We start from the raw sequence: 25415 nt of genomic DNA, 5'->3' as shown, positions 1-25415 counted from the left end.
AAAAAAATAAACCTGTGAAGTTACATAAATGTCCTAGGTTTTTATTTGTATAAAACAACAGGGCTGTATAAAGTGTATAGTTGCATTAGCTGTAGCTTTACATGATACCATTGAATTTTTTCTCACTGATGTTCATGCTTGCAAACTAAATGCAGATGAAAAGGTCTGCATCTCCAGATCTTACCTAATGAGCTGTACAAAGCACACAAAAAAAGTTCAACAGCTTTGTCACGGGTGAGATTTGACTGGGTATTTTTTTTTCTTTATTTTATGATGTTTTCGTGACATGATCCTGCCCCCTCTCACATCAGCTCTAGGGCTTGCTGCCAGCTGTGTAATGAGCAAGATTTCTGCTTGCTTCAGTGGAACAGGCTGGGTGCTGGCTGGCCTTGAAGTGCAAGGCTGACTGGGAAGGGGTATTTCCAAGATTCTGGTAAGAGTCATTCTTGCTTGCAAAATGTAATTAAAGACAGTCAAACCAACACTTCTGAGAATGTCCCATTTTTGAGAGGAAAGGAAGAGAACAAGAGAGATGAGCAAATCATACCATTACAATTAAATGATCAGCATTTTTAAGAGGAGTGTGAAGAGGATAGTTGTCCAACATTCTTGATAGGAGTTTAATCAGTGTCATGTCATCTCCATGACAATCACTCATATTTAGGCAGACAGAAACATCATCATTTTTGCATGCATTGGCCAACAAAGCTAAAGAGCTGATGTGTTACAGGACTGGTGATAGAATAGACATGAACTCTGAAATAATGTCTATGGATGGGTCTTACAGAGAAAGAATCCCCCCAATTATTGTGTGATAAATTTATTGGAGAAATATTCGTGTCTGCTAAAGCATTCTCTGGAAAACTGCGATTAGATCTGAGCTGCAGTTTTGATAAATGAAAAGTATGTGGCAAAAGTCAGCACCTCAGCATTTGGGTCTCTTGTCCACGATAAAAGAGAGTATCTTGCTTTGGCCATCCCTGTCTGTCTACTCTCCCCACTTTAAAAAAGTTGTTACATGAAGGACCAATTGCAAACAGGTGCTTGTTTTCTGTGCTGGTAATACTTTGAGTGTCTCCTTTCAAAGACAGAAGCCCAAATTTAGGGCAACTTTGACAGAGGAGAGTAAATAAAGAAAAAGGATGAGGTGTTAAGTCAGGTAGGACAGAGAGCATAGTCTTGTAAATGACATGAAATCCTAAAGGCTCACAAACAGACACCAGTTCTGTTCAGTTCATACAAATAATTTTAATTCTTTTGAGGTGCTTCATCTTTTTTTCTGCTATTTCTTTCCTCCTATATTGAATTTCTAGACTGGGGGGGAGGTGAGGAAGCTTCATTTGGGAATGGTTGTAACAGGGTATTTCCATGACTTCTTGTTTCCCTTCCTTTAAGACATTTCTCAGAACAGATCCTTCCCTGTCAACATTTTCAGTTTTTGTGAATCGGCATTTCCCAGTGGGCAAAGAAAATGGTTGAGAAGAAGCATTGCCAGAGAGTTTCAATTCCACAAGAGTGTTCTCAGAGGTACACTTGGGCAGAAACAATAGAAGTGTCCCTAAATCATTTAAATTGGGAGTTACGCTGCTCTGAGACAGAGAGGCAAATACAACCTTCCATGAGGAAGAGGCTTGATTTGATTTGACTTGATTTGATTTGTGGAGGTTCTCTGGCTCACAAGCTGTATTGGCTCCATTTCTGTATGGGTGTCTCAGGGCAGCTGTACACACAAGTGCTTCCAGTAAGTGGTGTTTAGATAAGCACAGCTTGCTTTGGCAAGTTTATGGAAGGCATAGACACCTTTGAAACAGATATAAACTCCATCCTGAATTGTTTCTTGCATCTGTATAATAATTATACCAGACCTCAGCCATGACTGATTGTGCATATGTAAAAGTTGTAATGATAAGACCCAATGGGAATATATTACTGTCTTTTAAGGATTAGGGATGGACTGGCTTATGGAAGGTTTCTGTCTCCTAGGAACTTAACTACCTTAATTTCACTTTGCTCCCATTTTAACAGTCTGTTTGGGGAGAAAGATTAATTTAGATTCATGTTAAAAAAAAAAATGCTATACTACCCCGGTATATAAAAAAAAGAAAAATTGAAATGTTTCATGCAAACATATGGAATGATGATATTCTGATGCTAATTAGTCATCCTCCAAATCAAAACATCCAAGAAAATCATAGAACGCCTGCCAAGACTTTAGATTTTACTGGAACTCTATTTTCTGATGGCCAGTAACCTGTCTTCATCTACCCATTTCCTATCTCCAGAAACCACACTTCCTCCTTATGATGAGATTCACTTTCAGAACAATCAGTTTTCCACTCATGAGTATTTTTTTCCTAAAATGCTCTGCTGCTGTGCTTAGTTTTTAGTACTTACAGGACAATTTAGATTACCTGAATCTGGTGTTTTGTTTCAGACATAACCAAAGGTTCAGCTAGGTTTCTAACCACCAAGAAAGAGCCCATAAGCTTGCATTTTTATTCTATTATTACAGTTACTATTGTTTTACTATTTTTAGCAAATAGTCTGCTCTTGTGCAGACAGCTTTGTGTCCCTGGAGACCTTGGTTATTGGATGAGATTGCAGGACTGGCCTTTTATTCTGATACTCCAGGGGGAAAAATGCAGGCCCCTGGTCTACAAACAGAACTGATGAAAAAGAGCCCTGTGCTCAGGGAGGAACAGGGAGTAATGCTGAGCTCATATATTTGCTCAGCCTAATAAAATGCAGTCTTTTTCTCGAAATACTTCTTTACAAATGGCATCAGTGACTTAACTACTGCTTACTCTGCCTTGTGGATGAGGGATTAACTGCACGGACTTTTTATCAGTAAAATGGTTGTTCTCCTATTAATGTCACATGGAAAGTTACAAGGGAAACTCCTGAGCCTAAGAAAACGGCTGTGTGCTGTCTTAAGCACTGAGCTTGCATTTAATTTGAGGTATTTTCATCCTTTAGAGCACACTTTGTGAAAGCGAGCTCTGAGTGTTGAGGTATGTGTTGCCATTCCTGCTGCACTCAGCAAACTTCCTGTGTGTTCAGCACTTTTAACACTGCAGCAATATTTTGTTACGAGGGATACAAACCCCCGAAAGTAGAGTTCATAATGTGAAAGCAGAAGAAAAGAGGGACTATATGATCCCTGTTTGAGCCATTTATGGGAACCCCATCACAGGAAACTGTGGTATTACAGGCCTGAGGGTAAATGGGGACATTATCTTGGAATGTAAATACATTTTACCAACAAACTGCAAAACATTAGATATGATCCCATTCTTTCTGATAACAAAATGATCTGCCACCCAACTCTTTACTGTGCTTAATGTCTTTCTCTTCTTACTTCATAAATACGAAAATGAGCAAGGAGAATAAGACAATAATGTAAAGGTAGGCTTATTTCTGGAACAAACATTATAAGGAGGCATTTGTTTGCTTCCAGCTAGGACAGTACTTGTGTAATTGGAAGGAAAAATGTCATAATGTGGCTAACTGGTTCCTGCTACTGAAGTCTGTGCCAGAATTGTCAGGGTGGTGCTGCTTGTAGGGGGGTGTTTCTACTTTCTCGTGCATTGAACCAGCATGACTCTTAACATAAATAAAAACCAGGGAAAAAGGTCCGTTCCCATAGCCATGGTTTAGCCAAACCTCCTGCTGAAGGCAGTGACCTCTTGATAAAGGCAGAGATAGTAGGACGGCAGGGTGTGAAACCCTTGATTTGTCAAGGACATGTTTATACCTGGAAATAGGCCAGGGATGAAGATGAGTTCCTTCCCTATTCCGCTCCATCCACTTTTAAAAGGTGAATAAATCTGAGTGTTTCCTGTACTGCAGCAATCCAGTTCAAACAGACCAACAAACAAAAAAGGTGATTTGTTCCAAGATGGCATTAATCTCTATTTGCTTGAATTGCTCCCTGTGGGAGCTGTAATTCAGGGCTGGTAACTCCCACAGTGCAGCCTCTTCCCTGGTCAAACATCAGTCTCATTCTGTTTTGTGCAGAGTTTCCTTGACCAACAGTTCTCCTGAGAGCTACAGAAAGCTGTTCCTACAGAAAGCTGTTTTCCAGCAAGGAAATAATTCCTTTAATTTTTTTGGCCAATGCTATTTTCAGGATGGCAGGGACAACACAACAGATCAGCTAGGGGAAACACTGAAGCAGAAAATGAGTGTTTAAATTATGGCAGGGACTTTTTTTTTTTCATGTGTAGCTTTCCCTACTTCAAAGCTTAGGTGTGAACCAATAATTATTCACAGAAGCAAAACAATCTTTGCATTGACAGCCAAAGGATGTTCTTAAAGCAATCTGAACAAAATGAGTTCACTCATAATTATCCCTCATAGTTTGCAGATGAGATGGAGAAGCACCACTCAAGACCATGCAGAATTCTGTGATAAGGATAAAATCCAGGTTTCCTGAATGTCAGATTTGTCTGAAGGTTCTTTTTCTTTGCTGGCTGCAGCAAAAGAGAGTAAGTTCCAAGGAAGAGCACAGAAAGAGGGAATAAATTCTAAGATACAGCTTTAACCCCTTTACGCTCCTCAGACGCTCTTCACACTTATGGATGGAACTGTTTTGTGACTGAACTTGCAGCAGAGCTACAAAAGCCTGGGGCTACCCAAGGCTAATTTCAAACCACCTCTCCTTATCTCTGCCATTGGTAGAGTGAGTTCTAGAAGGTGCTATTTTCATTTGATAGAGGGAGCCAATACAGCTCTGTTGTCAGCAACCAGTTTGGCCAGAATCAATTAATCACTGTAATTACCTGCCTCAGGCCTCCTTTTTGACTCACTTTGCCTAGCTGGCTAAGGAGATGCCTTACCTCAGCACAGCTTAATAACATGCCTGCTGTTGGTTTACTGCTGCTCGAGGCTAGACAATTCCTGCCTGACAGCAGCTCCTAAGCCCTGCCTGCGAGACCTGTATGGCAGCCAAGCCACACGTTTGCACAAGGGGAGCAAGCAGACACGTGCAGAAAGGGATAACACAGAAACTGCTGCTGGTCCTGCTTAGAGTGGAGTCCAGAGGACAGTTTTCTCTACTTCCTGCTGTGGGAAGGGAGAACACTTGCATACAGCAAGAACTTGCAGCAAAACTCTTCAACATCCTTAAGACTACCAAAATACACATCTAGCTGACCACCTGATTCTGCTGATGGAAGGAGGCAGAGAGGCTTGTTTAAGCCTCTGAAGCAGGTGTCACAAGTCTGAGAAAAGATATTATTCCTTTTGGAAGACAAAGCAAAGAGACCTGAAATCAAATCTTCAAGATGCCCAGCTTTTCTTTATATTAAGGGTTGTTTTTACTAATCCCTAGAGGAGGGGGATTCGGAGGGCAGACTGTTTCCTCATACAAAGGAGACAAGTGCTAAAGTGCTTCCCTTTAATTAGGCTTTTCTTTCACAAAGGCATTAGCAGAGTTGCAGCTGTAGCTGTAAAAAAGCAGCTTAGCAAGAGCGGGATGATAAAGAATGGAGCAGTTTTACCTCAGACACCTCCTTCACTCCTAGTAAGTTGTCTCTTGCCTGCCACGGTTTCAATCCCAATGGGCTCCTTTCAGTGTAGAACTGAGCAGGTCCGAGGAAGAAGAGATATACATCTACCTCTGATCAGAGTAGGATGCTGCCATGAGGTTTACCAGCCACGAATACAACACAGTGAACACTGAGACTACGGACTCTTAGGCTAAATAAATTTAAGTCGGGACTAAAGCAAGCAGGAAATATTGCCTAGGGCTAAGTATTGGTATTTACTTTGATTGAGGATGAAATGCTTTATAAACGTGCATGTTTAGTTATTTTACAGTGAGCGGCACAGCTGGCCTTTCATGGGTTGCAATGAATTAAATGAAAACAAGTCGCAACTCCAACAAATAGATAATTTTCTAAAGGTGACTTGAATTCAGAAAAATTCATAATCAAGGTTGCTGAAAAAATATCTAGGCAGAAACTTGGAGAAAACAGGCGTTTTATAGCTTCCGATTTTTCTATCTCAACAAGAACTTTGCACTTAGACTAAAACAAAGATTTCAGTCTCTTAGTGTTTCAAGGGTTTTAACACAGTCCTAGCGGCCAACAGCTTTATGCAGAATGTCCTGTTATTTTCACTGGAGCTGGAGAGAGTGGGAGGAGGGAGAAGAAACCTCTAATCAGTTGGAAAATTCTTTCCGTGTGGAGTAGAAACACGCATTCATCATGTTAAGCAAACGATCCTAATAGTATTTAGGCAAGGCAGGTACTAAAATGAAGGTACACAGTGTTCATTCCAGACTAACACCTTGGGCTTTCCTACAGACCTCAGTGTAGATCGGCTCTCTACATCTCCTGTACCCAAGCTGGATAGCTGAGACACCTCTGAACACTGCTGTAAAATGTTTCCTACAGCCATACCCTAAAATGGGATCTCTTTTGGGCTGCCCTATCAACAGGCTATTTACCAGGAGCTCACTATACCTTGGAGAGTATCCACTGTGGACAGGTAAACAATACTGTCCCTGCAAAAGATTTCAATGTATGTAGTCTATACGGAAAGAAGAAAATGAGAGAAAATACACAGGACTTATCAAGAAAACCCACGTAATTGCTCCAACAAAGCTCCTATCTCTGCCTGTGCAGCAAGTGCAATTTTCTCCTATTATCTCCCTGCACAGTCTATAAAGCATAACTATGGAAAAGCTGAGCAAGCAAACCTCTTTATAAACTGACTTGGAATGGTTTCACAGATCTTTCTCTCTTGCTCAGAAGGCAAAAAATCCATTTATTCTTATCAAGGAAAATGAAATTATAACAAGGAAATAAAAGCACCAGAAGATGTCTTCCAAAGGCCTGATATGAAAAAGGCTGACTTGTGGGTGATGGGGGGGAAACCACAAAACAGATGGTCTTGCCAGTCTAAATTAGATGAAAGTTTAAAACAGTAAAGAACTTCCTGAGAGAGCCATCATCCACTCACATAAATTGGATATTAATGCTGTGCTTTAAGCTCTAAAGGTAGGGAGGATGCTGATATGTGGAGCTGCTGAACTGGGAATGGAGGGACTGAAAGAATTTCTTTTCAGCTTTGTAATACTTCCTTCCTTGGATATCTTCCTTAATCCTTTTCAGTCACCAGGGTACCTGGCAGGTACCCTGTAAATGTAAAATGAGGGAGTGGCAGAAGATGTGGAGAACTTAAGAAGAACAGCAGGAATAAGGGGGGACCCACAAGATGGAATAATGCAGTAATGGCTGCATCACGGAGCTGCTGCAGCTCTCACTTTCAACCAAGAAATTTAACTGTAGATAAACATCAAGTGCACTCTTAAAAGCTTTAGGTTTAGCATTAAAACATCCCTCATTATCATCATCATCCTCTTGTTTCCTCACTCTTTCAAGTATGGCCCTTGTCATATCAATCATCGATTCCTCTTTGTAGTTTAGACCCATTGGGACTGTTCCAGCAAGACAGTATATAATTTTTAATTAAACAAAAATTACTTGGGCAGATGATGTAACTGTTCATTAATAAGTAGGAGAGTTCATCTTGATGAAGCAGCTCTTTCGAACACACAGTGTGAGTGAGAGTGCCATAGGCCAAATGTGCTTCAGCCTGGGAGGAACCTGAATCACACACTTCTCTCAGCCCAAGTGAGCTGCTTTGGAGTTAAGAAGTAAAAGCAAATGCACACACCTTGTTAGTCACAGCCGGACCATCAATGCACCTCTGCATGGAGGGTGGCACCTGGTAAACATCTTGTCCCACCAGACCATGTCCAGTGGGTATCTGGTAAATTCCCTGGTTCTGGTGGGAAGGCGGCACTTGGTAGACAGGGTCCCGTGCTGAGGCGTGCGAGCTCGGCACCTGGTAGATCTTTTGGTGGTTGAGGGGCTGATTCATCAGTCCAGAGCTGGGCACATCCTGGCCAGAAGGACTGTCCTGTACCACGGGACCTATCAGGAGCTTCACACGGTTGCCTGGGACGATGCCTTGCCGGCCGTGCAAGGAGCAGAGCCACCATCCCTCCAGCCCCTCGGTGTTCTGCTCTATCACCGTCAGGATGTCTCCCTTGCGGAAGGCCAACTCCTCTGCACACTCGGGAACATTGTCGTACAGGGCTCTTGCCATAAGGTTCTGGGGAGAAACAAAGGCGAGAAGAGCAAATCAACAAACAAGCCAGTGTTTTTCTGTATCTTCAAGCACATTCTAAGTGATAAGAAATAAGAACTGAACTTGAAAAAGAAGTGTGCGGGAAATCAAAACAACATGGAAAAACCATACGGCAGAGGATTCCTCTGTCCCAAGCTGGAAAAATGAGAGGTTTATGCATTAGCAACACTGCTAGTGAGAAGTTTTCCAGCAACAGTGAATCAGATAGAAGCTCTTTATATGGCCTAGTCACCTGAACAGGCAGAAAGTCAGGAGAGTTCTGCTCCTGGCACTGAGGTGCTCTTCCTGTGAATGAGGGGCTTGTACCTTCATCTCTTGACACTGATTTCCCTATAAACATGCTCTGTGTACTGCTACAGCCAGCTAGCAGCCATTAAAAATAAACCTGAACAAGACTCACAAGGAGTGAGTAATCCAGAGTAGTTTTTCCCAAATATTTTTATATTTGTGGGGTCCCAAAAAAAACTTTCCATGGAGGTGCAGATCCCATTAGCGTAAAGACAGTGGCCTGGCTTTTTTAGCTGACATCTGCAGGTACCTTAAAGTTATGGATCTGTAGACCACCTGGTAAGAAAAACTATCTAAAATACAAGGTGACAAAATGTCACAGGTTTTGAGATGCTTGTCTCTGCATGTAGCTTTGCACCTTCTCACTCTCTGCAAACTTCTCCAGGGGCACAGCACAGCGTAGCTGTAGCTTAATAGGTAAAATACATCCTCCCCTCAAAACCACCACCACACAAAAAAAAAAAAAAAAAAAAAAAAAAAAAAAAAAAAAAATCCTCCAAAACAACTTCAAAGAACATAGTTCCTCTGACTTCCACCTTCTGTATAAATATCTTAAAGAGAAAAATATAATTTTAAAAAACATAGTGTGCCAAATTGACCCCAAGTAGGGTCGTGCCTGTGCCATGAGGAAAGCGGTACCCATCTCTGTGGGCCAATGAATGTAAGAATGTAGCTATCAACCAGCACCACAAAGAGACTCTGTGTGGAACTTAAGGGGAGCCTTAGGACAGCCAAGGAGCGTCTTTGACTCGTGTCAACATAGTTTAAGCACTCTTAGATGCATTTTGCTTGACTATGTCAAGTGGAGCAGTACCATTAACACAATGAACTTCATGCAGCCCCACGCATTTTCCCAATGTTTCAAGCAGGCTTTGCAGCTTGCCCTGACTTCTGTCCTCTTGGGGTTCTACCCCCAGCAGTACCTCTGCTCTGAAGTTTTAAGCCAGCTCTGAGCTGATGTAAGATTGTTGGCTGTGATGTGCTACTAATAAGCACCTCCTCCTCTCACAGATGGAACTACCTCCCTTTCCTCTTTTTTTGCAGGCCTTTATGGCACATCCACAGTTCTGAGTAACTGGCCAAGGTATTCAATGGAAAGTAGGCAGGCTGTCTGCACTAACATTCTTGGACCCCTCGAAAAGGCCACAAAGATTTAATTTCTTGGCTCCAGTGATATTTCCAGACGTGTTGGAAACAACTGCTCCATGACTGCCTGATTTCAGTGAAGGCGGTCAGCAGAGATAGTTATAATCTAATTGTAAGCACTTGAAAAAATACACAGAGCCCTGGATCTGGAGTGTGCAAGCTGAAATTTTTGGATGCAGCACACAAACTGAAATGGTGCTAATCCACCAAAAAGGATATGCAGCTGTCTTAATGATTTATCTTTCCTATGTCAAATGAATAGCGTCGAGTACAGTTTAGTGTTTTTATCTGTTGTATTTATCCTCCTCTTTGGACATATCTGAACTTTTTTTCTTATCATCTCTCACTTGTTATATCTTTCCCTGTTGGCACAGTGATGTTTCCTCATCATTCCTGTGCTTCCTCGAGACAGAGACTTTCATTTGACCTTGCTCAGTGCAGCAGGTTGTGCGCAGGGCTGACTGGTGGTGGAAGGGAATAAGCTCAGATATCACATAAAAGGTAGGTGAACTTGCGTTTCCCAAGACACACAGTGTTGAAATAGGTTGCACGAGATCAGTTTCCTCTTCTCTGAATGGAAGATCAGCTTTCAGATGTATGAGAAACACTGGCTTTGCCTTTCATCAGCATCATTAGTGAGGTTGGTATAAATTAAGCTTTGGCTTGGAAAAGCAGGATTGCCATTTTGAACTCCCATGTAAACAGCAGCACTGGGGCCCACCATTCCCTCGGATGTGCGACTACTCAGCTCATCAGTCAGTAACACTAAGATAACAGAATATAGATAAAGCAAGGAGCAATTTTTGTCCATGCTTGGCAGGATTGTAAAACTATTACTTAAGCATGATCAAAACCAGTGATCTCTTCTTGAGCACTACCTTTATGCTCTTGCTGTGCCAACGCTGCTTAGCAGAGTCCATGACACTCAGAAAACAAAAGCCCCTGCTTAATCTCAATATTCAAGTTCATCTCTTATCCTTCCACATTTCTTTCTAGCATGTCTTTCACTGGGGAAATCTACTAATGGGACTAGAGCCTGTGCAACTTAAAGAAGACTTTCACAGAGGAGCTATTTAAAGGAGATACTACAGCTGGGTGAGGGAGGCACAAACCAAGCAGGCTAAATCAATGATAAATGCATATTCTGCTATACTTTGGTGTTTAAAGGTACTTGAAAAGCTTGATTAGCTTCTACAGCAAAGCAATTCTCAGGAAAAAGCTGAAATGGTGGTAGAATTAGAGCAGATGTAAGTTCCCATGTGAATTTTTTTTCCAGTTGCTCATTATCTCTGTCCCAGTGACCTTCTCACCACCTGGCATGCAGCATGTTAACACTGTCTGGATGTGCTTCAAAAACTTCTTTGCTGCAAACAGCTTCAGATCCTCATTGTTGGTGTTAACTCAGGCACCAGTATGTGAATTACACTAATTGGTTGCCACTTGTTTCACAGGCATTTCCCCAAGGCCTTTTAAATAGCCCAGAGCCATGCCACCAGCACCAGTCACTGATGGAGCCGTGAGGCAGGCAAAATATTCCTCCAAATAAGCACTGGGACCAGAAACACTAAACCTGTTGCTTGGTGCCAGCAGCAAAGGCACAGCTCCTGCTAAGCAAACCTTCGGTGTTTTCCCTGACTTACTCTTCCTACACAGGATTGCTTAGTATGAGCTTCAGAAACAGTGTCACAGTCATTTTCACGAGTCAGCAGAATCAGCCTTGAGAAAAATGAAATTGTGACCACAGAAGTAAAGCTTTTGGAAACCACAAAGGTATCTCTACCCTGATATGGTGATCAAGATGATATTCTCTACTCTTCCACACACAGAAAGAAGTTCTGATCAAAGACACCCTTCAACACTTGTGGGCCTTATCTCCATAGATTTGACAAATCTGAATAATTTTTTGATCCTGTAGGCATTGCAGCCCGTCTATCAATACGCCTTCTCATTGGTCTCATCAGCTCAGAGAGTGGGGAAAGTTACATGAAATTAATTGGACTTGCTCTGATGAGGCATGGATCCGTCCACTCAACAGAGAGCTGGCACCAAGTAAGCACTAAGACCTGATACGAGAAGACAAAAGCACAGCAGTGACCTTTTTGTATAACTACATTTTAAAAAAACCAGGACCATCTCCTAGACAAATCAGCAATGGAGAAAGGGCAATGAGAAAATTGTCTTGGAGCTTGTTCTCACAACTGGTAAGTTGCACAGAAATTTCTCTATATTCCAAATAAAATGAAGGAAAAAAAAAAAAAAAAAAAAAAAAAAAAAGGGAGGGCAACAGACGCAGAACTACAAATTCAAGTTCTGCAAAGGCAGGGGAAAGACTACCTGATGTTAAATAGGGAAAAAAAAATTGTTTTGTTATAGAAATCAGCTGCACTTCATAAAATTAAGATACTTGCAGCTACCAGCTTCTTTTAATAAGACCAAGATTGGAAGTGTCTTCTGGAAGTGTCTTCTCCTCTGTTAAATGAACTACATTATAGGTGTAGTGGTGCCCTCCTCAAAATCCAAAACACCTGTGGTGTCTGTGAGCAGCTCCATTCTCCTGAGCTCCCTGTGCTGTGACAGCCCCACTTCAAGTAAAAAGTGCTTCTCTACAAGTAATTGTTGATTGGAAAGACTCAGTTCAGCCTTTGTGTCAAGCCTCGTTAGCAATACTGGGATGTCTGGAAGTTGAAGCCAGGGTCAGGCCCCCACTGTGTTAATGCTCTGTACAAGCAAATTTAAAAAAACCCACATTTGTTGTCAAGAAGCTTAAATTCCTTTTAACCCTGGGCTCATGAGAGCAGTAGAAAGCATCTCATGTAAAATCACTGAAAACCGGAAGTTTTAGCATCCTCTGTTAAACAAAGTGCTATCTCAGTTGTCAGCAGGTCAGAGCAAAAAGGAGCCTGACCCAAATGATTGCTGCCTGGGGATTTTAGCTGGAACATACCGCAGGAAAAGGCTCAGCAGCCTCTGCTGATGCCATGTGTCAGAAACTGTCTGAAAGAAATGGAACTGAAATGGATACTCTCTAGATCAAATGCAGATTACAGTGCCCATGGTCCCAACTTTCCACACTGGTTGAGACAAAAGTAAAGCTGTCAAGCTCTCTCTAGGTAAAGTCAACAGGGATTTGAAACTTCTGTCTGAGGTTTCCTTTAATGCCATTTAAAGTCTATTAGATAAAAGCTGGAAAAGTGCAATTTGCAGTCTCTGCATGCCTTAGATTTCCTAGGATGCATGACCCAGTAAGCAAAAGATGCTGCTTTGGAAACTGTCAGCTGTTCTACTTGTAGAACCCAAACTAAAAAAAAAAAAAAAAAAAATAAGACTCTGTAAACAATTTTTCTTCTCAGATATTGAATGAACTACAGGCCAAATTCAGCTGCACAAATGAGGTCTATTACAGAACTGTCAAAGGTGTCTACTCTCTCCTTAGCCTATTGCAATTGATGGCTAATACGTCTGCAGCTGGATGAAGACGCATGAAAACACTTTGAAGATCATGATCTGTTTTGGCTGCCCTTCTTTGCAGTGAAGGCAACTGACAGAATTCTGTAATTCATGGTCTGGAGGATGAAGAGGGTGTTTGTTGATGAGGCTAAGTGGCAGAAGAGGGAAAAGGCAAGAGTTAAAGAGAGCAGTGGAAACATCTACTACTTCTGTTAGAGTAAACACATCCAGTGACGTGGGTAATGGGAGTGTGTGAGGTGCCCACAGCCGTGGAAGCAAACGCAGGAATAATAAATTACATGCTACGAGATTATACACAATGGCCTCTTTAAGGGCTGAGTGTGGTGGTGCCAAGCTCCCAGCACAGGGCTGCCGACTTGACTCCTCTGAGGCACCTCCACGATGAATGAACGCTCAAGGAAAAGGTTCAACCAACCATAAGCTCAAAGAATTTCTGCTGCATCCCCCAGAGGTGCAATATGAGGATACTGATCCCCGCTCTGCGCTTGGCTGCTGAGGCATATTGTTTTGTTCAGCTTTGTCTTGTTTTGTGATATTGCTTCCTGTGTGTAAAGTTCATGTGCAAACAGGACTGGGAAAATTGCCTCTGCTCTTCATTGAAAGAGGGTGGGACCCCTTTTTTCTATTATTGGACAAACTGTTTCTTAAAATGAGAAACAGCTTCTCTCCTATGTTTAGCTAGCTTGGGAGTAGGAAGGGAGGAACAAAGGAAGGAAAGGTGGGGACAATGTCTGTGAACAAACCAGTAGGTTAATTTTGGTTGGATCACTTTTAGTTATCCATCTCATAATATTTTATATACAGATTCCCATCTTTTAGATTTCTTAAAAATGAATGACTGCTATTCCAAAGTAAGCTTAAGCATTTACATACCCTTGTAGGGCTGCATTAGGCCCAACAGTAAGGATCTGCCTGTGAGATAAAAGGATCATTCTAAAAACCCTGTAAAAAGTGAGTTTTAGTCTGAGACACACGGTTTGCCTACAAGCAGGACTGGTACAAGAGAGGAAAGTTTTAGCTCTATTGTGCCTTCTGACAGAAAGGTTTCGGTGCAAGAGTCATTGGACAGTGGAACTTCGGTTCTTTTCAGCTCCCATCTCCTTTTCTATTTCTCACTGTCACTGCCCCTGAAATAAAGCATTCATTGTGCTGTGTTGGCAAGGAAAGCAACTTGAGGCACAGTAGGTAACAGGTCTAATTATAACAAGCAACTTATCACAAAGGCTACTTAATAGAAGTTGACAGAGGTCACTGAGTAAGACACTAGGCTTTGAAAAATGTCTTTTGCTGGTCTGCTCAAACCTGGAGGAAGGTAGTGTGAACAGCAAATGCAGTACGTCATACACACGAAGAAGCTGTACTGGCATGTTCTTAGACAGGTCCCTGTGGGCAGAGACATGGGAAGTGGACTATGAAATGGCACTGCTTGGCCATAACAGCTCCCATCCATGTGCACACCTGAAACAACTCATTGCCAGCAACAAGCTGAGGGCAGATTTTTGCTCTTTATCTCAAGATGATGTCGACAGCTACGCAGAGGAGGCAGGAAGTGCTACCACAGCACGTATCAAAGAGCCTCTGCACTAGCAGGTTGTCACCAGCCACCGCAGCTTCAGCAGGGGAAAGACCCTGAGCATTCAAGTCAGCCTGTGCTGGCACTGGGAACTCTAAGCTCCCTTGGCTCAGCTGATGATAATACAAGGAGCCCAGTTGCAAATGCTCACCATGGAAATGCTTCAGTTCACTCCTCAGGCAAAGCCTGTAGTTCTACTTTCCAGGCACTCTCTTGCTTTCTAACACCAAAACCCACAAGTTTTTTGGTTTAGAGAAGATACTTTTCAAGCATTGCTCACCCAAACAATTACAAGTCCTTCTGGATGGAACTTAAGGCAGTTTTCCACATACGGATTTGGAAGACTGGCTTCACAGCTAATGAGAGAGCTATGAGCCAACAGCCTCAGCAGAGCCCTAAGGAGGAAAGGTCTTCATCCACCCTAAGTATCCTTACTCTATGGTCTTGTGCATCTCTGGAACAGAGGCTGTCAGTGTTGCTAAAGCAGACCGAGCTGCCTGGAGGTTGAGATGTAGAGAACCTTCTTCCCGCAGGGCAGAGAGGCAAGTGCCTTATTTCAGTGTTCCACCAAGTTGCCACAGCCCCTCTGTCTGCCTGAGAGGCCTGGTTTGCCCTGGCTGGGACATTTTTTTTTTTTTTTTTTTTTTTTTGGTAGTAAGAGAAGTTACACAGAAGGTAAGGAGGAAAAATGGGAATGTTCCCTTTCTTATAGAACCACACTTGGGTAAGCCAAAGTAGGCACTATGGCTGTCATGCTCTGGAATATTCACTGTCAGTTTTTGCAGACCCAATAGTCCACCAAGCAGGGTGGGCAAGCAGCGAGCAGACCAGCTGGGGAGCAGGCACTTCACGCTCCTGCCCAAGACACTGATGTGGTCCATTGTCTCCCCCAAGACGGGGATTCAAAAGTGACAAACAGATGAGAGACTGAAAGTGCTCTGGTCCAAGAACCCTTTTTGTTGCACCACAGCCACTCCATTTTAAGAAAATAGGAGATATTTGTGTACCCTTCTATCCATTTTTTTTTATTATTTTTTTTTTTATGGTAGTTGGCAAAGTAGTTTGCAAAACTGAGGCACAGCAGTGAACCTGCACCTTGGGAGGGAATCCAAATGCATGTCTATGAAAGAAGGAATTAGGAGGCTAGAAAATGAAAAATGTGAAAATGAGGGTTAGAACAAAGATCCTAACTGGTGCTCTGGCCTGTGTGAATAAAATGCTTCACTATTCTGCACTGAGTGCATCAGCCTATTGCCATGCCTGATGTTTCACAATGGAAAAGTAGGTTGAAAAGAAAGATTTCTGACTCCGTATCTGTTGAGAGCAACAAAATGACAATTCCATACTGGCAAGAAGGAAAAAACCAAACTCAGGCTATCTTTGCTCAGACAATATTCTTTTGTCCGTTGACCAAATATTAATTTATTGGCTTGCCCAGTTTCATTTCAGTCAGAGAGGGTGAGAGGCATTACAAAGGCAATCACAGAACCATAATAACCTAGATGTTAAATCAGCTGTTTCTGATGCCGCGAGGGCTGTACCGTATCCCAAACACCACATGAATGGCACGGAGCAGGGGGAGTTCAGCAGGAGTGGGGCCGCTCCCTTTCCCTACACAGCAGCGCCTTGTCCCGCGTGGCAGGATGCGGTGGTCACCGCTCCTTGGGAAGGGACAAGGCTGGGGCAATATTCCTTGGGAAGGGACTCCTTGGGAAGGGGCATGGCTGAGGCAATAGTCTTTGGGAAGGAGCATGGCTGAAGCAATATTCTTCGGGAAGGGGCACGGCTGGGGCGATGCTCCTTGGGAAGGGGCACGGCTGGGGCGATGCTCCTTGGGAAGGGGCACGGCTGGGGCGATGCTCCTTGCCCAGCCCAGGGCAGCACCCGGCACTGCTGCGCTGTCAGACCACCCACCCTGCGCTGCTGCCATCGCAGGCGTCACGCACGGTTGGCGACAGAAACATCCCCAGTGAGGCAGAGCACGGATCCACTGATCACATATTGCTCCTGTTCCTCTGCCCCCTGAGCTCCTGGGCTTTTACAGGAGTGCCGAAATACCATTCTCTTTGCTCTTTCTGGGAATACAAACCACATCCCCCGTCTTACCTTCAAGATCTATTAATATTTTGGGAAATTCCACCACACCTAACTCACTAAGCCTTCTGTATATGTTTCACCCTCGTAACCGGTTTCCTTTCCCCCCACCCAAGGAAGGGTGTGATCTCTCTCGTTCCATGACTTTAAAAGGCCTTTTCAAATCTGCCTGAGGGCTGTGTGCCTTTTGTGACATCAACAGGGAGAGAGAAGGAAAAAAAAAAAAATTCAAGCATGCAAACAATACCCTTAGAGTAAATATGATCTCACTGTGATTAAACCACAGTACATCAGAATCAAAAAGCAGATGTAAAACTTAACCTCTTTCCCTCAGGCAAGCAATTAAAAACTTAATGAAAGGAGATCGGATGTTAAATGCTAAAAGAATTGAAGAAGCAGAGGAGAAGGAGAAAAAAAATACGGAAAGAAAGAATCCCAAAACGTGTGTTTTGAGTTCTCAGTTTTCATTTTCTGGCATTTGTGAGCAGTCTTCTCCCAGACAAAGTTTCCTTTAAAAAAACCCCAAAAAAACAACAAAAAACCCAAACCCTCCTTCCAAAATTAACCCTTCCTTCTGAGGCTCTGGGGAAACAATTACAGCTTGATTGTCAAGAAACCACAGCTATGTAGACACAGGACCTCAGTATTGCCACCAACTTACTACTTCGATGCCTTCAGCTTTGGAAAGTATGTTGTTTTGTGGGTTTTTTTTTAAGCTAGAACTTAGACGAACTAGGACATGCTTTTCTTCCCCCAAATGTCTCAAAAAAAATTTCACTGTAAGGGAAAGCCATCCTACTCTGACAATTTAGTGTCACCAACTGGGGTACTACAGAGCAGCTACAACTTGGGCTGCCCTGAGAGTCCAGCTAACTAAAGAAAGACAAGCTCAGGAACTCCTCTTTCCAGGCTCCTTCCAGCCCTCAGCAGGCTGGTGGGACAGGTAGCACACTGCCTGTGAATCAGAATTCCAGGGGAGCCAAGCCTGGCTGGCAGCTGATGCTTGCCAGGTCCAGTCAGAGACATCTCCATTCTACAGGGCAGTGGCCAAAAGTCAACAGGCCTCCCAGAACAGCTCAGTTTTGGCAAGCTGACATTTTCTGGGTAAGTGCACCCCTGGAGAAGGGGGATGGTGAAGGTGTGAGAGAGTTTTAAGTACCTCTGGTTACTGTGCTTAGTCTCAGGCTGAAACACAATTTCAGCTGTATTCCTGATCATGTGAGAGATTGGTTTGGGCAGCTCCTGGGCTGCAAACAAAATAAAGCAGTATAAAAAGAGAGACAGAAAACAACAACAAAAAAAAGACATCTGCTTGTAAATACACCCTTCTATAGCAGTAAAAATTGGTTTATTACCCTAAGCATTTTAACTGGATGTAAAGTCCACAGGACAAGGGTATTCATGACCCCACTTACTGCTAGCTGCATGTTAAACAGAGTGCACACCTCTAGTTGTCTTGCATTTAACCCTCTGGACCAGAAACTTCTTCAGAAAGAAAATTACTGATTTTTTAATGGTCTCTGTCTTCCTTTCTCTGTCTGCAGCTAAGCAGATCATTCACTGGAAGAACTGAGATTTACTCCTAGGCTCCTTCAGCATTTTCTGAGATTTTTTTTCTCACCAAGTGATTCATGGTATTGCTATGGCTAAAATTTTCAACCTTGATGTTGATGAGGCCTGCTTAATAAAGGGTTTCTGTTATGCTGACTGCATTCCTTTAGAGTAAACCCATTCTTATTACTCTTCCTTTTCTGGTCAGGTTGATCCACTCTGACTGTGAAGAAAGTGTTTTCAAAACCAACATAAAAATGGAAAGGTGAGAATTGGTCTCATCTCTATAGAGAAAAAAAATTGCAATTTTTGTCATGCTTGTGTTTCTAGGAGTGTGAACTACAGCTTTAGCAGCCCTGTTTCACGTCAAACACAAGCTACGTCCAAATCTGCTGTGGAAAAATGAGCTCCTTAAAATTAAGACAGTTTCCACTACTGTAATGTCTAGACCAAAAGGCAAAGGAAAACGGGCACTTGCCAAGAGCAGGCTGTGATAATCAGGCAATAATATGCAGAGGCTGCACTCTGAGCTGCTATAAAGTGACCCAGCTTCACTGATGCTGAGAGCTACAGCCATCTACAGACAGAAGGACCTCTACATGCAGCTTTACTTAGCAGCAGCCTGACCTAATAAACATTGCTCAATACCTGCCATAAATACTATTTTTTTACTATTTTCATAGTACAGTCCCAGATGAGTGTCTGGTCAAGCCTACTGAAGGCTTGGCATAAAGCACCTTTCAGAGCCCAGAGTACTGAGATGTCCACTGCTTTCATGGATGCTCAAAGAGTATCTCTTATGTAAAGAAGCCTCTTGAAAAGTGACTTACGCATTTGTGATTCCAGATGTCACTGAAAGTGGGTTCCTACAGAGGTGTGTGGACTTTAACATCCTTAGAAGTTCAGCTACTTGTCTCCATCAAGTGCAGCCAGAAATGGGAACAGTACAAGATAAGGGTCCTCCACAAGTGTTGCTGTCTAGGCAGAGACTGTGCATACTCTTCTTAAGCACTCATTTTGCTTTAAAAATGGAATTAAACACTGGACCTTGGGAGACAGGTGGGTTCCTAATTGCTGTTGGTATGAACGGGATCTAAGCACTTAAATGCTGTGATAAGTCAGTTCAAATAAAATAAGCAAGGCAAAAGTGACCTCACATTGGTCCTTAAGTGACCTAAGCGCATCTATTGCATGCAGAAGGCAATCCCATGCCCCTAATATCTCTGATAACAGCAATATGGCAAGTAGGAAGCTCTATGCTCCTGGTTTTTTACTTTTTTTGTATGCACTAGATGCACCTGGCCCCGCTGCAGTTACTCTGTTACTTATAATGGAGCACAGGCAATGCACTAACACAAATTTCTCCTCAGACACTAAACATAGGAGTCCAGTGTTCAGTGATCAGGTATCAGTGCAAGTATAGTCTTCTAACCACACCTGTTGCTGGGCTTGAGATGGTAAGATTCCAAAAGTGAGTTTGTCTTTAGTCTTAAAAACTGTGCTCCAACACTTTAAGAAGTTCACAATAACACTTTGTGAGACTTCTCTGACATCTAGCCTATATTCTGCAGAAAAGCAGAGTTCTGCAGCCTAAGACAATAACCGCTGAAAGGTGCTTTCATTTTTCCTTTGCAGAAGATGTTTCTATAAAGTCTTACCATTGGACAGCTTTCCTGCTCCCTGATCTGATAGATCCCCCTCGATGAGGCATTTTGATAGTACAGCACTGTTTGGAATCAGTAGAGTTGAGTCAAGGTACCTCAAGGCCAAGTAATAGTCTAATGTGCAACCTGTAACCTCTAGCAGGACCTTAAAAGCAGCAGTAAAACTCCCCAGACAAGTATCTAATGCCTCTTGTACTATCTAGAATCGAATTGAACTATCAAAAAAACCAAAAAAGGAAGGCTGTTCATTTGATAGTTCTGCTTCCCCATCAAATACTAGGAACTACTGCGCAGAGACAGATTAGGCTACCAGTTTCTGATCAAATAGATTTACAGCTACATTACTCATGAGCAGATGCTAGCATGAAAAGACAGAAATTTAGAAATCAGGCAAAAAAACTGCATGCTGTTGGCTGTAATGCTTTGTGATGGCTCTTCTTCTTCTTCCTCTGAAATAAGCCCTGTAACATCCCTAAGCCCCAGCAGCTCCACCTGTAAAACAGAATCAAAAGCACTCTGATATCCTACCAAGACTTTGGTAGGGCAGGTGGACACAATTGTGGGAGTTTCTGGAGTACTGGGGCACTCACCTCTATTAAATATACAAACAAAAACCTATAGGGGGTGGGGCTAGGAGGGGAAGGAGGCCACACAGAGGCTACAGCCAGAATCTGAAAATTGCAGTGGCCCTCCAAGCTTTATGAAGGGGACAGTCCTTCAGGCTACATCTCACTAGAGCTGCTGCTGACTTAGGCCTGACCCTGCTAGACCTCAGCCACCTCACCCCATACATGCACAGGTGACAGAAAAATCATGAAACTTCCATTCTAAACTCATGACAGTAAGAGAGGCGGCACAAACTTGGACAAGGTTTTCCCCTTGTCAGTTTGTTCCTCTCCCTACTACATTTTACAAGGCTTTATAGTTCCTTTTTACTTCTGAGTTTGATTGCCACCCTGTGATTGCTGAGATACTCAAAAGAAAAAGTGAAACGAAGAGGAGTGAGGAATAAATGAAACAGGACTTGGTTAATAAAGTACAGACAGTTCTTTTCCTTTTACATGGTCCAACACTCAAAGTCTTTCATTGCCAGGGTTACAAGCAGCTTTTCACAAGCACTTCTGGTTGGGAATATTGTATTTCTTCCCAGGGACACTATTTTGTTTGTCTTGGCGTGCAGACATTGTAATCAAGTCTATATATTACAGGACTGTGCCTTAGCACAAATGGCAGGCATTTCGAACCCTATTTAGGTTTCTTCCTTGCCCAACAAATTATCTAAAAATAGATAATCAAGACCTCATACTTTACATCTACGTCATTCCTTTTGGCTTAAATGAGGTAAGGAATGCAGGGTTTTTTTCCCTCTCCTCTTTCACTAACTGTTTGGAAGTTTTAGTAAACAGATAAGTCCCCTTTTCTTCCTTCCTTCCCCCTCTTATTTTGTCTTGCATGGGAACAGCCACCAAGCTACAAAAGCCTTGTTATGATAATGTCTTCTGCCTTTTACTTCTGTTGCACTTTTATTGCCTGAGATAAGAGTGTTGGAATTGGTGGCTGGATATACCCTCTCCCATCCATGTCTTTCCCTCATCATGGTAACCCACTGGTATTTCTGTTGCTACAGAGTATACTAGAGCTGGAACTGCTCCATCCTTGGAGTCACAGCCTGGGTTTGATTTTAGAAAAGGCTGACCCTACCGCCTGGATTACAGAGTCCTGTGAGAACTTGATGGGATGCAGTTCTGTTTACATGAGGATTTAGCACAAAAGCAAGCTGTGGTCATCAAAGAACTGAGGAGTTGCCCTCATACAACTGTACCCCTACAGGAATCAGTTTCTGAAAGTTAGACAAGTAAGACTAAGAAATGCTCCAAACCAGTGCAAGTATACTTCTTATGCTTAACCTTTCCCATCTTTTCATAGCTCAGTTAAAATAACCTCTGTGCTCTCAGGCACTTAAGTAGTACACGGAGAACAGGACCTGACTGGGAGTTAAATATCTCTTCGCTTTAAACAGTCATATAATCACTGAATTTCACACAGTGTGTGAAAGATAGATGGTGGTATAGAAACATATGTAAGGTAAAATTCTGAACTTGCCTAAATCCACAGGGATTTTCCCTTTCAGAGGATTCAGACTCGAGCATTAAGATGGAAGAATGCAATGGACAATAAAAGAGAGGGAGGGAACAAGTTTTGAAGATGTCTGAATCAATAATGTGTAGATTGCATAGCAGAAAGGATTTCTAGACCAAAAATGACCTTGGGTTTAGTCACACTGAAAGCAAAGTCATGAGTGATGGAGAGACATATTCAGGGTCTCACTCATGAATCAGTTCCTGTTCGGTCCTACTGCTAAAACTCTGAATTAAACTATAATAAGTATTTCCATTATTTCTTTAAATAAGGCCTTATGGACTATCATAATGAAAGTAAGCAATGACTAACCCAAACAACACCAGGAACAGGTAAACAGTGGCAAATCCACACCTGGATGCTAAGCCTTCTCTCAAATGATGGTATGTCCCCAGGCACGCCATGAGCATTCTCTGTTCCTTTATTTCATGTATACAATTTTTAAAAAACAAATTGTTTTCCTATAGGAAGATAAAAGAAGAGAGAAAATACAGAAAGAACAAAGACTGAATGTGCAGGTATTTTCCTTGTGTATTACTCTAGGGATAAGATATAGATCTAAGAATGTTTGTCCTAGTTAAACAGTGTAACTACTTCACATTTCCCAGAGAAAGTAAACACCGTAATACAGCAAGAAGGTTTACCAGGCCAAACCCCTCAAACTTCTCTTTTAAATTATTTATTGATTTTTAATGGCTTGTTCTTTCTCTGTCCAGCCTTTTCTGTCTAGAATTACGTAATCACAAACCAAACCCAAAATGCTCATTCCCACAAGACAGGGCAAAGGAGACAGAGCAGAGAATACCCCCCCACTTTGCGCCACCTTACCTGTCCCTATTTTTGCAATGCCATTGGGCTACATACGAGAAATCAAGAAGCTGAATAACTATGCAAGGCCATTATTTTGCTACTGGGATACAAGTATTGCTTGGCCCTGGGCAGCCTGAAAGCAGTTTGTGAGCTTTGGACTAACAGTGACACTGCTCTTCTACCCTCGAGTGCCTGATGTTTTCTGCTCAGAGTAACAGCTTCTCTAGGCAGGTATAAAGTCTACCTGTACTCATCAGAGGTGGAATAGATAGAAGAGAGGAATTTTATCTCAGACTTCAGATTAGTGAGTTGTCTGAGATGTGATTAAAAAAAAAAAAATAAAGCCAGGAGATCCACATCAAAATTGTCAAAGCCATGGATTACCTTTATCAACCCACATCTAACACAATTTCTTTTTCCCTTGTCTTTCCATGAGATGGAGAAACTGGCAGTTGCTTTGGAAACTTAACTGACCTTCCCCAAATTTTGGCTTGAGGGACCTTGAAATCTTGGTCAGAGCTCACAGATGTACAGAAGAGCATAAAAATTTGTGCACATTTACCTGGGTATCACTCATACTTCTCTCACATACTGCCACAGCATCACACCATATTGCCTAAGTTTAGTACGGAGATGGACTGCACTTCCAAAGCAACTTAGTCTCCAAGTATATAGTGTGTGACATTTCCAAAATCACCTTTTTATTGATGCCTAAGTTATTTTTGGCAGAGGAAGGAAAGTTTTTCCTTCTCTCCCCCCTTTTTTTCCAATCGCACAAGATTACGGTATGTCTGTACAGTAATCTAATGCCCCGTGGGCAATTCTGTACCTTGCCCAGACGTTTTTGAGTAATACTAGGATTAAAGGCTCCATATTTCTGCCTTTTGAGATAAAAAAAACCCCAAAACAACCAACCACCAACCCCTTTGGTAAAAGCTCGCTAAAAGTGATTATTTAATAAGAGGGAATGATAAGAATTAATACAGGGAATAGGCTACCCATTTATAAAAAATGTAAGGGTTTTTTGCCTCTCGCTTGTGATCCACCAAACAGACGGCACCGTGAGAAGGAGACCTGCACAAGCGGCTGGAAAAGGGGTGAATGCGCTCCCGGGGAGGATGGGGGGTACCTGTCCCAAACGCGCCTGGCCATCACGCACCGCCCCGCCAGCTTTCCCGCGATCCCGGGCTCACCCCGTTATCCAGGGCCGGCACCAGCGGGAAAAGCGAGGGGAGCTCCTTCTCCCCCCACCGCCAGCATCGACAGGGCACCCGGGGGTTCCCCGCAGCCCGTCCCCTCCGCTGCCCCCTCGTTCCCCACTCCCCGCGGACGCCTTCCCTGGGGCTCTGCGCCTGCACACAGCGCAGGGGATGGCAGAAGGGAGACCTGGCCGCCCGGCGGGCACACGGCTCGCAGGGGAGGTGCGGGGGGGAGCCCGGATCAGCCCGACGGCCGCCCGCAGCCCGGGCTGCGCTCCGGCCGAGCCCCGCGCTCACCTTGTACTTCATGGCTGCGCCTCCGCGCCCCGCCGCATCCCGCGCGCTCTGCGCGCCCCGCCGCGCGCCGCCCGCCGACCTTTACGCGCTCATTTGCATAGCACCGCCCATTTCTGCATACGGAGAGCCTTATTTGCATGGCCCCGCCCTCATTTGCATAGTGCTCGGGCACGAGCTGGCCCCGCCCCCGCGCGCGGCCGGCGGTGGCGCCGCCGGGAGTGGAGCGGGGTGGAGAGCGGGGGTACGCGGGTTCGGGACCGGGCGGCGCCTTCGGCCGCTTCCCTCCGCCCGTGGCCCGGGACAGAGGGGCCCGCACAGAGAGAGGGCTGGCGGCCCTGCTCCCCGCGACCCCGCCCGTGCCTTTTCAAAGCTGCTCTCCTCGACCTTTCCCCGGCGGAAAAGGACCTGGGGGCACAGAACGACAGAGGCTGAAGAGGAGCCGGCGTGTGCCCAGTGGCCGGGAAGGCCAATGGCATCCTGGCCTGGATCAGCACTAGTGTGACCAGCAGGACCGGGGCATTATTTATCCCTTGTGTGGGGCACTGGTGAGGTCACACCTCAAGTCCTGTGTCTGTTTCTGGGCCTCTCAGTGACTGACCTTGAGGTGCTGGAGCAGGTCCAGAGAAGGGCAGCGCAGCCGGTGATGGCTCTGGAGTCCTGTGAAGGGAGACTGAGGGAACTTGCGGGTGTTAGCCTGGAGGGCCTTATTGCTCTCTGCAACCACCTGAAATGAGCTTGTACCGAAGTGGAGGTTGGTCTCCTCTCTCAGGCAGCCAGCAACAGGACAAGAGGACCACAAGGTATCCAGGGGATGTTCAGGTTGGACATCAGGAAGAATTTCTTCATGCAAAGAGTGGGTAACCCGTTGGAATCAGCTGCCCAGGGAGGTGGTGGAGTCACCAACCTTCCTGCAAGTGTCCAGGAAGCAGCTGGACACGGCACTTAGTGCCATGGTCTTGTTGAAATGGTGGTGTTTGGTCAAGGGTTGAACTCAATGATCTCAGAGACCTTTTCCAACCTAATTGA

At 43.7% G+C, this 25415-nt stretch overlaps 1 protein-coding gene across 2 annotated transcripts in view; it reads right to left on the bottom strand.

Annotated features, from left to right (window-relative positions):
* NEDD9 (neural precursor cell expressed, developmentally down-regulated 9) overlaps positions 1-25415 on the bottom strand; it is a 74199-nt gene that overhangs the window by 14027 nt on the left and 34757 nt on the right. Inside the window, exons 1-2 of one of the 2 annotated variants that reach the window (XM_066324748.1) lie at positions 24390-24424; positions 7684-8124 (exon numbers count right to left, since the gene is read on the bottom strand). In XM_066324748.1, coding sequence (XP_066180845.1) covers positions 7684-8124; positions 24390-24401 — 453 coding nt within the window. In that variant the 5' untranslated portion in view covers positions 24402-24424. Of the gene's footprint in view, positions 1-7683; positions 8125-24389; positions 24425-25415 lie in introns of those variants that run through there. The other variant, XM_066324757.1, reaches the window with a different exon arrangement.

This window comes from Sylvia atricapilla, chromosome 1 (assembly GCF_009819655.1).
Source record: "Sylvia atricapilla isolate bSylAtr1 chromosome 1, bSylAtr1.pri, whole genome shotgun sequence".
NCBI lineage: Eukaryota > Metazoa > Chordata > Aves > Passeriformes > Sylviidae > Sylvia > Sylvia atricapilla.
This window is presented reverse-complemented; position numbering and strand designations above follow the sequence as displayed.